Here is a 13,142-nt window from a genome sequence, read left to right as displayed (position 1 = left end):
GTGGCTAATGAAGTGAGGGGAGGGAAAGATGTCACCCCAAAAGTAGGCCCCTCCCATTGGCTTTGGCCCGACCAGACACTTAACATCGTTTACATGGTTCTGTGTAATTATAAAGTTTATGTGTATAAAGCGAAGCTGTTTCTGTGAAACTGTATATTTTGTAAATAAATATATTGCTACTTTGAGGTTCATGTCTGGCTTCAGGTGTTGGTGCTCTGTACTGAGGGACAATTGTGTGTTTCTCCCTTTATCATCTCCCCCAAACCATGACTACATGAAGACTTGGGAAGTTAAAGTCTTAAGTTTGGTTTAGCAGGATGAAAAATGCCCACAGCCCTTATTATACCTTTCCAGTTAATTCTCCAGAAACAAATCACAGTATGAATAGACAGGAATAGCTTTCCCAATTTCTTCATCGAATTGTGGATTTTTTTTTTTTAAAGATTTTATTTATTTATTTATTTTCCCCCCAAAGCCCCAGTAGATAGTTGTATGTCATAGCTGCACATCCTTCTAGTTGCTGTATGTGGGACGCGGCCTCAGCATGGCCGGAGAAGCAGTGTGTTGGTGTGCGCCTGGGGTCCGAACCCCAGGCCAGCAGCGGAGTTCGCGCACTTAACTGCTAAGCCACCGGCCGGCCCCATGGAATTGTGGATTAGCTTAAACCCCAGTGAGTACCTGCTTTGTAAAAGCTGCAGCCTCCTCTGAGCTTGTGTAAGCAGGACTGGAATCTCTCTGGGGTGTTCATTCTGCCTCTTTACACTTCGGGTCCCCAGTACCTGAGCCTGTTCTGTCAATCAGCTGTGTCTGCCTAACTCTGGGACCAACTAGTGGTCAACTAGTACCTCCCCCAGTGACGTTCCAGCAGCGGGAATCTGCCTATCGACATCTCTTAAAATCTTGAAAATACTGGCCAAGCTGGGAGTTGAGCCTTACTCTGGTTTCCAGTTCTCCAAGGCTGTTGGTAGGTGTGATATTGGGGGCCCCAAAGCAAGGAGCTGAGGGCCACGAGCTTCAGTGAACTGGGGTGAAACTTGAACCGGCCAGCCCTGTTAGGGGTGTCGGGCCTGAGTCGGCCCGAGAGCGCCTCTTGACGTGCCACGCGGAGCTCGCGCGACTCTGGGGTGACGCGGTCGCGGGCACCGTGTGAGATGCTGGCCATAAAGCAGAGCCAGGCCCGCCTGCACCTCCCGGCGACCCTGCAGGCCCCGCCCCGCCAGCAGGCTCCGCCCTGCCGCACTGCAGGCCCCGCCCACCGCCTGCCCCGCCTTCTCGGGCCGGTCCCGCCCTGTCCTATGACCCCGCCCCGCCCGCAGGCTCCGCCGCGCCCCGCAGCCGCCATCTTTGTTGGGGGCGGCTGGGCCTGGCGTCTGGAGATGCCGAAGTCGTGCGCGGCCCGGCAGTGCTGCAACCGCTACAGCAACCGCAGGAAGCAGCTCACCTTCCACCGGTGAGGGGCGGGGGCGCGGGGGGCGCGGGGCGCGGGGTCCGGCCCGCCCCGCCGGGGCTGACCGCCCGCGGCCCCCGCCGGAGCCCGAGGCCTGTGCGCCGGGCGGGCGAGGGCGTGCGGCCGAGCCTTCGCGGAGGGGCGGCGGCGCGGGGTCGGCGGGGTCACGGGCCCCGGAAGCCCGGCCCGCCTCGGCCGGCCGGGGCGCGTGGGCAGACGGTCGAGGGGCGCACAGCACCCCGCCGCCGGCCGGGGAAGCCGCGTGCGAGGAGGCGGTGGGCCGGCCCTGCTGCGAGCTCGGGGCTCGACTCTGGGGCTGCCCGTCCCCCGGCAGCGCGCACCCAGCACCTAGCACCCTGCAGTTACTGAGTGTCCGTCCCCGGAGGTCCCAGGGCCTTTATCTTGTCCACAGAGGCAGCCTGAGACTAGTAGGCGTCCAGTATTTGCTGAATGCATTTGCTGAATGAATGAGTTGACAGTGACGTCTGCTGGGTGTGCGGTGCCCTCTGCAGGCCTGTCCTGAAGGCAGGTGGAGTGGAGGAGTGAGGACGGTCCCGTGGGGGGAGTGGGGCCCGGCGCGCTGACTCCGCGGGAGTCCGGGGATATTATGGCGGGCATTTTGGAGTCTGTCCCTTTCTGTCCCTGACAGTGTGCGGGCCGCGCCGAGAGAACGGGCCTGCCCAGCAGAGCTCGTTCTGGGCCGGTTGAATGTTGCCCACTCTCCTCAAGGTCCCAGCCCCTGCCCGTTTCTCTGTCCCTTTAGAGCACGACTCCAAAGGGCTGCCGCGCTCGTTGTGTGCACGTCCTCCCCTCCTGTTATTGTCTTTTCCAGCGTGAATGTTTTTATTGAAGTACCATAACACGCTTACAGAAAAGTGCACAAGTAAGTACACAGCCCAACCAGTCTAACAAAGTGAACACTGTCTGACTGCCGTGAATTAGGACATCAGGGGACCCCCCAACCGCACCCCCCCAGTCCTTCATCCTTCCCTGTCCCCAAGGGTCCTGCCGTCTGTCAGTGGATTGCTTTGGCCTGTTTTGAACTTTACGTGAGTGGATTGACACAGTGTGAACCTTTCTCTGTGTTTTGCTCCCCATTATGTTGGTGAGAGCCATTCTTGTTGCACGAAGCAGCAGTTCATTCCTTTTCATTGCTGCATGGTGTTCCATTGAATGTATGTACTAGAATTGATTTGTTCTACAATTGAAGGGCATTTGGGTGCCTCTGTTTTTTGGCGGTTACAAGCACATGGCTCTGGACATTTTTGCTGGGACGAGTCTTCTGGTGCATGTACCTGTACATTTTGGTTCGATATATACCTGCGGGTGGAGTTGCCTCTGGTTCTCTCTCAAACCCATTCCAATCAGATGCTTGCCCCCACACTCCCACAAAAGAGCTCTGCCAAGTCCCCAGTGGCCCTTGTGATGCCAAATGCAGTTGTCCATCCTCAACTGGATTGACCTCTCTGCAGCATTTGACACAACTGACCACTGACCCCTTGAGACTCTCCCACTTGGCTTCTGGGACACTTCTCGGCCTCTTCCTTTGTCACAGTGTCGCTTCTCAGTCTCCTTCACTGGATCCTCCTTATTTCCAGCACCAGACTTTGGAGCATTTCAGGGTGAGGGGCATGGCTCTGTATTGTCCCTGTCCACACTTGCTCTCCAGGGCACCAATCTCACCCAGGCTTATGACTTTACCACCTTTTATGCAGGGACGGTCCCCACATTGACATCTCCTGACATGTGTGTCCACCTGCCACTCCACTCCAGCACTTGGGCATCTAAAAGGCACCTCAGTTTAACATCTAACATATGAAACCAAACTTCCAATCCCCAAACCTGCCCCTCCTACAGCCTCCCCTTGCTTTTTTTTTTTTTTTTTTTTTTTGCGAGGAGGATCAGCCCTGAGCTAACATCCATGCCAATCCTCCTCTTTTTGCTGAGGAAGACTGGCCCTGAGCTAACATCCGTGCCCATCTTCCTTTACTTTATATGGGACGCCGCCACAGCATGGCCTGAGAAGCGGCGCGTTGGTGGGCGCCCAGGATGGCGCGCACTTAACCGCTACACCACGGGGCCGGCCCCTCCCCCTGCATTTTAATACATGCAACTCCTTCCTTCTCTTTTTATTTCATGGCCTACAGGCAAGCCTTGTTACGTGGTTTTCAAAATACATCCCAGATGTGCCCGTTCATTACCCACCCCTCCTGGCACCCTGGTCTCAGCCACCAGGTGCCCTCCTACAGCAGGGTGGACTTGGTCCTTCACCCTCTGCCCGGAGCCTCCAGGGACTCCCCATCTGCCCAAGGCCTGCGTCCTGCGGTCCCCACTCCTCCTGCTCTGTCTCAGCCGAACCTGCCTTTCACGCCTCCTCATACACACGGGCACATGCCTGTCATGGAGCCTCTCCTCTCCCTCTTCCTTCTGATACCCACACGGCTCGCTCTCCCACTTCCTGCAGCCTCTGCTCAAATCCTCTCAGGTGGCCTTCCCTGACCACTTCCTACTCTTTATTCCTACACAGTCTACGTCTGTTGGGTTTACTGTCTGTCTCCCCCTTCTAGAATGTAGGCTCCATGAGGGCGGGGGCTGTCTTATTCACGCCCACATCCCACCACCAAGAGCGAGGCCTGGTACGTGACAGGCTCCTGAAGGAACGAATGAAGGCTCACCTGGCAAACGTAGCTTCGGAAACAGCTCACTTGGGCTCTTTGGCCACGTTCATGGTCTCAGGTTTCTGCTAAGGATGCCATAAATAGCCATGACAGAAGCTTCCAGAAATTGGATGAGGTTGTTGAATTTTCCAAGCTGTCCAGTAAAATACTGTGCGGTGATGTGAACATTCCACGAAACTCTGAAGTGCTGAACTCGGCTTTGCTAATTCCCTTTGGTCTCCTTCCTTTGCCCCTTAGGTTCCCGTTCAGCCGCCCGGAGCTGCTAAGGGAATGGGTGCTGAACATCGGCCGGGGCAACTTCAAGCCGAAGCAGCACACGGTCATCTGCTCCGAGCACTTCCGGCCCGAGTGCTTCAGTGCCTTTGGAAACCGCAAAAACCTGAAGCACAATGCTGTGCCCACGGTGTTTGCGTTTCAGGACCCCACGCAGGTGAACACACTGCTGTCTTGCGTCTCTTCAGATCCGGCCTGCATGGGATGGGGTGGTGTTTGCAGGGACAGTGAAGGCGCAGGCCGAGAACTTCAGTGAGGGTGGCACTGTCAAGCCTCTGGGGTGCAGAGCCCAGCCGGCCCTGCTGGCCATGACCTTCGCTTGAGGGATGTCACAATTTAAGCCACTTTAAAAATAAAGCACGCTTCACAACTGGATGCTGTTGAAGCAGCTGACTGGCAAGTGTGCTAAGAGCCTGGTCCTTTATGCATTTTGCTTCCGCTGGGCCTCATGCGAGCTCAAGGCCACCACAGTGAAGACCGCCAGCTGTGTTGCGTTTAGACTTCATCTTATTCTTCCTAGTAGCCAGCCAGGGCTTGGGAGCGTGTAGTCCAGACACTGTGCCACTGCCACTTAGCAGGTCGCTGTTAAAGTCCTCCTGTATATAAAAAACTATCTATGGATAAAAAAAAAAAAAAAAAGTCCTCCTGTGTGCTGCACTGTGCCAGCTGAGAGCTCTGTCCAGGGCATGGAAGGATGATGCAGGTGGAGCACCAGGGGGAGACTGGGGCCAGCGTGGCAGAGGCTTGGAGGCGGAAGGGATCTGGGCACAGCATCAGCTCAGGCTGGTTGCAGGGGCCAGACGGTTGGACAGGCCATGAGTTTTTGGTTGAGGGATGTGGGGAGGGATGTGACTTTGGAAAGCTCCCTCTGGCTGGAAGCTGGTTCGGAGGCCACTGTGGTGTTGCAGGTGAGTGCAGTCGTGGTGGCCTGAGCTGAAGGTGAGTGTGGTGAGGAGAGGCGGATCGAGTGGATGGACTTTGCAGAGCCGGTGGGTGGAGAGGGAGGCGGTCAGGGAGAGCAGAGCTCACTGAGCCCCTGGGGCGTGGGGTTCCCTGATTCCCTGAGGAGTTTTGTCCTGTGCTTGTTGAGTTAGACTTCCCAGTGGGACACTGAGGTAGACGTGTCTCGGTGGGGCAGGATGTGTGGATTTGGCTTGGGAGAGAGCTCACAGACAGTTGGCTGTTGAAGCCATGAGGGGGTTATGTGGACTTCCGTAAAGCCTACAGGTGTCCCGAGGCCCACAGTGTGGGCTCCACAGCGGGGCGGCTGTTTGAACCTGGAAGGCAAAGTGCTGGTGGACCCCAAGGCTGACAAATTCCTATGCTAGTTTGATTTTAATGGAAGGAGAGAAAAGGGAGCCAGTGGAAACCATGAGTTGAGTTACAGGGCGTGAGGAAGAACAGGCGGCCGTTTGTGAGCAAACATGCCCAGAATGCCTGTGCCAGGGCCTCTGCCCTTGATCTTTCCCAGACATCTGTACGCTTGCGGCCTCTCCTTCTCCAAGTCCATGTTCACGTCTCCTGTGGGAGGGCCCTCCCCACCACTGTTTCCACCTCCCCCTGCTGGCCCTTCCCTGCCTTTCCTGCTTGTTGGTCTTTATAGCACCTTGACCGTCCCCATCTGCCGCCCTCGGTGTCTCCCTTGTTTGGTCTTCTCCCTCCGGTGTAAGTGCCATGGGGACAGGGACTCGGTTCACTGCTTTATTCCTAACAGCCGCAGCACTGCCTGGCAGAGTAGGTGCTGAATGCATGTTTGGTTTGTGGAAGGCCTTTTATTTTTACTTTATATATATATTTTAAAATTTTGAGGTGGCCTGGTGGTGTAGTGGTTAAGTTCGCACGCTCCACTTCGGCAGCCTGGGCTTGGCAGGTTCGGATCCTGGGCACGGACCTACGCACTGCTTATCAGGCCATGCTGTGGCAGCATCCCATGTAAAGCAGAGGAAGAAGGGCATGGATGTTAGCCCAGGGTCAATCTTCCTCAGCAAAAAGAGGAGGATTGGCAACGGATGTTAGCTCAGGGCTAATCTTCCTCAAAAAAAAAAAAAAAATTATTTTATTGGGGTAAGAACATTTAACACAAGATATACCCTCTTAACAAGCTTTAAGTGTACAGTGCAGGATTGTGAATGGTAGGCACGATGTTGTATGGCAGGCACTGGAACGTCAGTGTTTTCACTGAGCTGAAGCTCTGTGCCCACTGATTAGCGGCCCCCGGCGTTTGTTAATAGAGTCATTTGATCACTTTCACTTTCAGCATCTGTGGTGAAGTGTTTGCCCCTGAAGTAAGAGGTTAGTCTAACAACTGGGGGGACATTTGTGACCCTACTCCTCAGTGCTTCCAGTGCCTGGGGCAGGGAGAAGTCGGTTCTGGCCCTGTGGCCCTGGCTCAGCTCCATGGCCACCTGGGGACTACAGGCTCTGAGTCAGACGTTTTCTACTGCGTGGCTGTCATTCACTGAGCAAAATGAGTCACCTACTACGTGCTTAGAAGAATACCAGGCCCTGGGGTGACACATGAATGAGACAGTCCCTGGCTTCATAGGGACCTGTTCATGGGCCTCTGACCCAAGATTTGGGAACATCTTTGGAAAAAGAAGCACATCAGTGGGTGGTGAGAGTAGAGCTGGGCTGGGTTTCTGGGTTTAATTGAACAAACATGGGGCTGAGCAAGGGGACAAAGATGCACAAGGCCTGGTGCCTGGCCATGGGGTTCTCGAGGAGCACATCTGCTCGTGCCCTGAGTGAGCAGAACCTCGGCCCGTCTACAGCAGGTCCGTGTCTCTTGCAGCTGGTGAGGGAGAGCACAGACCCTGCCGGCGAGCGCAGAAAGGCCGACTCTGAGAAGGAAGAGGTGAGTCCGTTGCGGCCGTCACAAGCGTTTGGACTTAGGCTGCGAGATGGAGACTGAGCAGCATCACCTGCCTGCCAGGCTGGCCTGCTGGGCGTTTGTCATGCTTTCCTCAAAAGCTAGTGTTTTGGGGCCAGCCCCGTGGCTTAGCGGTTAAGTGCGCGCGCTCCGCTGCTGGTGGCCCGGGTTCGGATCCCGGGTGGGCACTGACGCACCGCTTCTCCGGCCACGATGAGGCCGCGTTCCACATACAGCAACTAGAAGGCTGTGCAACTGTGACATACAACTATCTACTGGGGCTTTGGGGGAAAAAAAATAAATAAAAATTAAAAAAAAAAAAGAAACCGGCTTTTAAAAAAAAAAAGAAGCTAGTGTTTTGGATTCTCTAGTTTGCTAGAAAAGGGAAAGCAGAAGCCTCTCGTGCCTCCTCCTTCCTGTTCAATATCAAGCAGTGGCCGTTGGTTACAAGTCCGGCTCGCGTCCGATTTCTAAGGGTCGGGTCCTAGGCCTGTGGAGGAGGAAGCTGGCTGTTTCTGCTGGTCCCCTGGCAGTGGCCACCGCCCGCAACAGTGTGAAGGGATTCCTGGTGGGATGGACAAGTAACAGCTGTGGGAAGATCCGGTGTCAGCTGCATGCTTCTGCCCTGCCCTTCCCAGGTCCTGCCAGAGGTGGGGGCTGGGGAGCGCGGCCCCGGGAGAAAGGTGGACACCGCGCTGGAAGTGCTGCAGCTGCCCCCAAACGCCGGAGGCCCTGAGGAGCAGGTGAGGTGCTGGGCCCGGTACGGAGGCAGCATGGGGTTGGTTGGTCTCAGCAAGAGGGGATTCGCTAACAAAATGAAGAAAACTGGTGCCCAAACCACAAGCACCATGGTATGTAGCCCTGATTTCAGACCCTCCCAATAAAATTAGCTGCAGCCTGGGCAGACATGCATTTTAGGAGAGCTTCGGGAAGTGAGTGCTGCTGAGTGTGGTGACACGCCACCTTTCTGTGGAGAGCAGCTCGGCCGCCAGTCTCGGGCTTTGACCGCAGGGCACTCCTTATCTTTCACCCTCCTCTGTCCTCAGGTCCTGCCACACAGACCGGAAGCAACCAAGGCCCCTGGTCAGCAGGCCAGCCCCACAGGGCTGAGAAGGCCCCTCCCCACTCAGCCATCTGATCACAGCTACGCCATTTTGGACTTAGATGCCCTAAAGAAAAAACTCTTCCTCACTCTGAAGGAAAATGAAAAGCTCCGAAAGCGCCTGAAGGCCCAGAGGCTGGTGATGCGGAGGATGTCCAGCCGCCTCCGTGCTTCCAGAGCCGGGCAGGCGGGACTCCAGGCCAGGCTGCGGCTAGAGCAGCAGAGCTGAGCCAGACAGCCAGGCTTTCTTGTTGGAGCCTCTGGGAGGTGGGGCAGTGGTTTTGGGGCTCTGGCTGTGGACCTTTCAGTCCTGCCCCTGCCACTCAAAAGTGGCAGTGAGGCAGGCCAGGCCAAGCCCCCAGTGAGGAGGCCAACGCCATCGCAGGTGAAGTTGAGCAGCATCAGGCCAGGAGGGTGGGCTGTGAGCATGACAGCCTAGTCCTTTCAGCACAAGCTGGGCGAGCATCTTGGGAGCCACAGCGTGGCAGACACTCCCCCAACAGGCAGGAAGGACATTTCCTTGAGGGGCATTTGGGTCCAGGGACAGACTTAGTGTGTGGGGTGACTCCCACCCCACATGCGAGAGGGTGATGGCAGCGTGAGTGGTCCCCTCTATTGCCTGGACAGCTGGCTCAGTGGCTGAGACTGGCCTCTGTTCTAAGGAGTGCCTCCTTTCCCAGCCTGGTTTGAGCAAACAACAAAATAAAGTGTCTTCCCACACTGCGGGTTTTTCTCCTTTATTTAAAAACAAGCACTAATTTGACATTTGCTGCTAGTGGGAAGATTGACTTCCTGTTTCCTATTGAAGAGCAGGCTGGGCATGACTAAAAAAAAATGTGACTCTACTTAGAGAAAACAAAAATCCTAGCCTAAGTGATTTCCAAACTCTGGACTCTATTTCTCAGGCAAACGTCAGATGTAGAAAACCGAACCACAGCTTCGAGTGAAGCCTCATGGTTTAAAAAGCAAAGAATCAAGGACGGAACGAGGCCTTTGAGGAGGGGGCACTTCCCTTGTTTTGCTCACTCCTAAAAATGAACACACAGATGCAGTAAAACACTGTGCCCAGATTTCAGGACAGGTTTATTGTGGTAAGAGTGTGCCTTCTGTACAGTCTGTTGCAAACAATCAGTGTCCAGAAGAGCCACCGGCTGTGGAGGGGCCGCGGAGGGAACACAGGGCTGTGTTGGAAGTCAGACTCAGCTTAACGCAATGCTTATTGCACGATTCACATTCAGAGCAGCAGCTCAGAGAAAAACTTATGTAAAATGGAGATAGAGAGATAGATAAATATTAGAGAACCGGGCAACCTGAACTGATTTTAAAAACTGGAGGAAGGGGGTCATTAGCAGTTACTCAGGTACCAATGCCAGGGAATGAAACCTCATTGAGCAATAGCTACAGGGAGGCTGCCAGAACCACCACCATCCAGGCCCTCTTTGCTCACCAGGTAACTGTTACCACAGTTAACAGACCAGGCTGTTCAGGAGTATCCTGGCTCCCAAAACAGTCTGCAGCCACAGAAGAGGCAAGTGAAAGAAAGTCTTGGGAGCAGACACCCAGACAGGAGGCCCCTCTGAGGAGGGAGTTGGACATGACCAGTCGTGGGGAGCGGCAGTGACACCTGCTGGCCGTGTGTGTGAGCGAGGCACAGGCAGCCTCGGAGCTCTCCTGGCACTCAGGACTGGCTCAGGATTTGGCACGTCTGAGCCCTGGTCCTTTCAAGCCCCCTCAGCTATGCTTCCCTCCTCCCGCCCCCCCAACCTCTCTTCATTCTCACACTACACTCTAGTGTGAAGGGCACAGCAGGTCAGGCTGAGCTGTGCGGGGCAGGTTGAGAGGGACATGGCTCAGCTCTCATCTACCTTTTCCCACAAGGATATAGGTGGCTCCTGGGAGTGACCCGTGACAGGGATGGGCCCTGGGACCTGGAGTTACACCACTGTGTCCCAAACCAGGTGCCAGTGGAATGATTCAAGAAGTTCTGGGAGGGTAAAAAAGAGACTAATTTCCAAAACCATTCATTCTCAGATAAAAAGCAAATTTATAAACCCACACAATGCTCTGCAGATTCACTTAGTAATATTTCAGCAGGAAAAGGTGGTTTTCGGGAAGTTGATTGAACAGATGCTCACTTGGTCTGGAGACCTCTGCTCCTGAGAACTCCTTCCTTCCTTTCCATTTTGTTTTCCATGTTCAATGTGGATTTTAGGAAAAGCAGTTCAGTCCTGTGTGTGAGGGCAAGATGTTCCATAAATACCTCAAGAGAGACCAAGAACTACTGGGTGGCTGCAGTCAGCAAACATACTGAACCTGGGGAGGGACCTGGAGGTGTCCTGGGGCCCAGGCCCTTCCCTCTAGGGACATGATCCTTGGGAAAACAGCCATGGGTGGTGCTGCGGTTCTGGTCCAGGTGGGGCTGCCTCAGTCCTACCTACAGCACCCATGAAAGCGGGGTGCCTGTGTGTCCCTTCACATAATTGATATGGTACCACCTTCTATAGGAATAATATAAAACAAACACATCTGACGTCTGGGTTTTTTCCCCTGCTTCCAAATTTGTAGACTCCCAGGAAAAGATTATTTGTAGCCTCTTTTTAATCTGGTTTCTCAAGTAGTTTATCCATCTGTATCAATCCTGTGAGCTGTAAAAGAAAAGACAAACTCAATGTATCAAAAAGGCAACTGTTTCTTTTCTTAATTTTATTTATTTATTTATTTTTCCCCCCAAAGCCCCAGTAGATAGTTGTGTGTCATAGCTGCACATCCTTCGAGTTGCTGTATGTGGGACGCGGCCTCAGCATGGCCAGAGAAGTGGTGCGTCAGTGCGCGCCCGGGATCTGAACCTGGGCCGCCAGCAGCGGAGCGCACGCACTTAACCGCTAAGCCACAGGGCCGGCCCAAAATGCAACTCTTTCTACACTCTCTTTCCACTTAAGGGGTTCAGTCATCACCAGACCCAAGGCTGCCTGGCCTATGGCTGACTAGTTGTGTACAAGGTGCCGAGAATCAGCTGGTTCTAGAACAAGGAGCAGCTGGGTTTGCTTCATACCCAGCCACCCAAGCTGTAGTTTCCAAGCCAAGAGCTCACTCGAATTCCACCTAGGAAAGGGCCCACACCCCCTCCTCAGGGCATCATGTTGTGGGCTCTGAGCCAGTCATGATTCCCAAGCCTGCCTGCTCCCAGACAATGACAGAGGGAAAATGGCTGTGGCCCCACACTGACGTGCCCGGTCCCTGTCAGAGGCCGAGGGCACGCACAGGGCAGGTGGCTGCAAAGGGGCAGCTACTCACACTGCTTTGGTATCCTCAGCGCCTCACTGTCCAGTGCCATCACCTGATGCAGGACCCCCCGGAACTGGTACAGCACCTTCAGGTTCTTCTCTTCACCCACACACGGGTCATAGAACCCAGGCAGCCCAGCCTGTAACAAACAGATTCTTATTCAAAGATGCCTCGAGACAGTCCTTAGAAACCTGGCACCACTACTGTCTGCTGCCCCCCGAAGGTGCAGTGTGGAAGGGCCTTGATTTTCCCTTGGGAGCTGCCTATGACAGATGCAAACTTGGGAGCTTGAGGAAAAAGAAATGAGAATTTCAAAAAGCTGCCTATTTAGTTCTAGATTTCCCTCTCAATACTGGCCCCTTCCCCCACTCTAAATATGCCTCCATCCTCAGAGAAGCCCCACCAAGTTGGAGATACTAGGAGATACAGCTGACTTAACTCAGTGAGCCAGGAGTTCAGTGGCCTGAGCTAATATGCATTTTAATTTGCCTTTATCATCCACGCCCCAGGCTCCAGTGTGAGCCTCTAACGTGCTACAGGCGAACTCACACTCTTTCTGGAACAAGGCGAGGAATAAGCAGAATGTAAGCTCCATGGAGGCAGGGTACGTATTGCTTGCTGCTATACTGGGTACCTAGTAGGTGCTCAATAAATGCTTGTTGAGGGACTGAATGGATGAAGTAAATAAATAGCTCCAATGTGGATATAACTTGGGTGCTGGGCAGCATTCTGCACAGCGACTTTCGGCAACATGAAGGATTTCACTGCAATGAAATGGCCATTCCGAGGGGCCTGACGCCTCCGTTCCCCAGGAGCCTCTTCTGTCTGAATCCCGTGGGCACATGCACGCTGTACCTTAGAGGCCTCTGTGAGGATGAGCTTTGAGTCCTTCACCAGGCACTGGAGGGGCACAGTCACATCAATCACCTTCACCTTCTCGCTCTTCTTGCTCTTGTCGTTGACAAACTTCCCGTACCAGGCGTTGACGATGATGAGCCCTGAGGACAGGCTCCGTCAGAGCGGGGGCAGGCCTCGGCTGGGCACCCCTGCGCAGCTGGACAGCTGGACTGCAGGAGCGATGTGCTCCTTTGAGACCCCCAGCCCCCACCCCCAAGAGAGACCATGCCTTCTCACCCATTCTGGACTCTTCTGCCTCGATTATTCTTCGCACAGATTCCTGCATCAATCGAACCTGCAAAGAACAAGGATGGCTGCCATCAGGACCCTCACTGGGCTCCGCCTCTTTTGTTCAGAGCCACAGCCATATGCCTGGGTGCATTTTAGCCCTTCCCCTGAAGAACCCGACAGTACCCCTGACATTTATCCTAGATATCTCTGTTATCTTATGTCATGTAAAAACAGTTCACTTAAAGGGAAGATAGGACAATAGCCACCACTTTTTAAAAAACCTTGTTATGCTTTTTGAGGGTAATTGTATCTCATCTTTAGGACAGAGACTGAAGTTCCCAGTATTGCATCCCATAGGCA

The 13,142-nt window shown here is 54.2% G+C and overlaps 2 protein-coding genes across 3 annotated transcripts in view; one reads left to right on the top strand and one right to left on the bottom strand.

Annotated features, from left to right (window-relative positions):
* Positions 1-1,337: 1,337 nt before the first annotated feature.
* On the top strand, positions 1,338-9,089 carry THAP3 (THAP domain containing 3). Its single transcript, XM_087446890.1, has 5 exons — positions 1,338-1,450; positions 4,363-4,555; positions 7,190-7,252; positions 7,906-8,010; positions 8,314-9,089. Exons 1-5 carry the CDS (start codon positions 1,377-1,379, stop codon positions 8,596-8,598), a joined length of 720 nt encoding a protein of 239 aa, XP_087303016.1. The 5' UTR covers positions 1,338-1,376; the 3' UTR covers positions 8,599-9,089.
* Positions 9,090-9,434: 345 nt separating this feature from the next.
* Positions 9,435-13,142, bottom strand: part of DNAJC11 (DnaJ heat shock protein family (Hsp40) member C11) — a 66,845-nt gene continuing 63,137 nt past the window's right edge. For both annotated transcript variants that reach the window (XM_004425536.3, XM_087446889.1), the window contains 4 exons: positions 12,789-12,846; positions 12,510-12,652; positions 11,664-11,793; positions 9,435-11,014 (listed from right to left, as the gene is read on the bottom strand). In XM_004425536.3, coding sequence (XP_004425593.1) covers positions 10,989-11,014; positions 11,664-11,793; positions 12,510-12,652; positions 12,789-12,846 — 357 coding nt within the window. In that variant the 3' untranslated portion in view covers positions 9,435-10,988. The remainder of the gene's footprint in view (positions 11,015-11,663; positions 11,794-12,509; positions 12,653-12,788; positions 12,847-13,142) is intronic.

This window comes from Ceratotherium simum, chromosome 22 (assembly GCF_057802395.1).
Source record: "Ceratotherium simum simum isolate JZ-2026a chromosome 22, ASM5780239v1, whole genome shotgun sequence".
NCBI lineage: Eukaryota > Metazoa > Chordata > Mammalia > Perissodactyla > Rhinocerotidae > Ceratotherium > Ceratotherium simum.
This window is presented reverse-complemented; position numbering and strand designations above follow the sequence as displayed.

Coding starts and splice junctions, on each gene's coding strand:
- THAP3 (XM_087446890.1), top strand. CDS start 1,377: ATGCCGAAGTCGTGCGCGGCCCGGCAGTGCTGCAACCGCTACAGCAAC. Junction 7,253..7,905: donor CCGACTCTGAGAAGGAAGAG/GTGAGTCCGTTG, acceptor TGCCCTTCCCAG/GTCCTGCCAGAGGTGGGGGC. Junction 8,011..8,313: donor CCGGAGGCCCTGAGGAGCAG/GTGAGGTGCTGG, acceptor CTCTGTCCTCAG/GTCCTGCCACACAGACCGGA.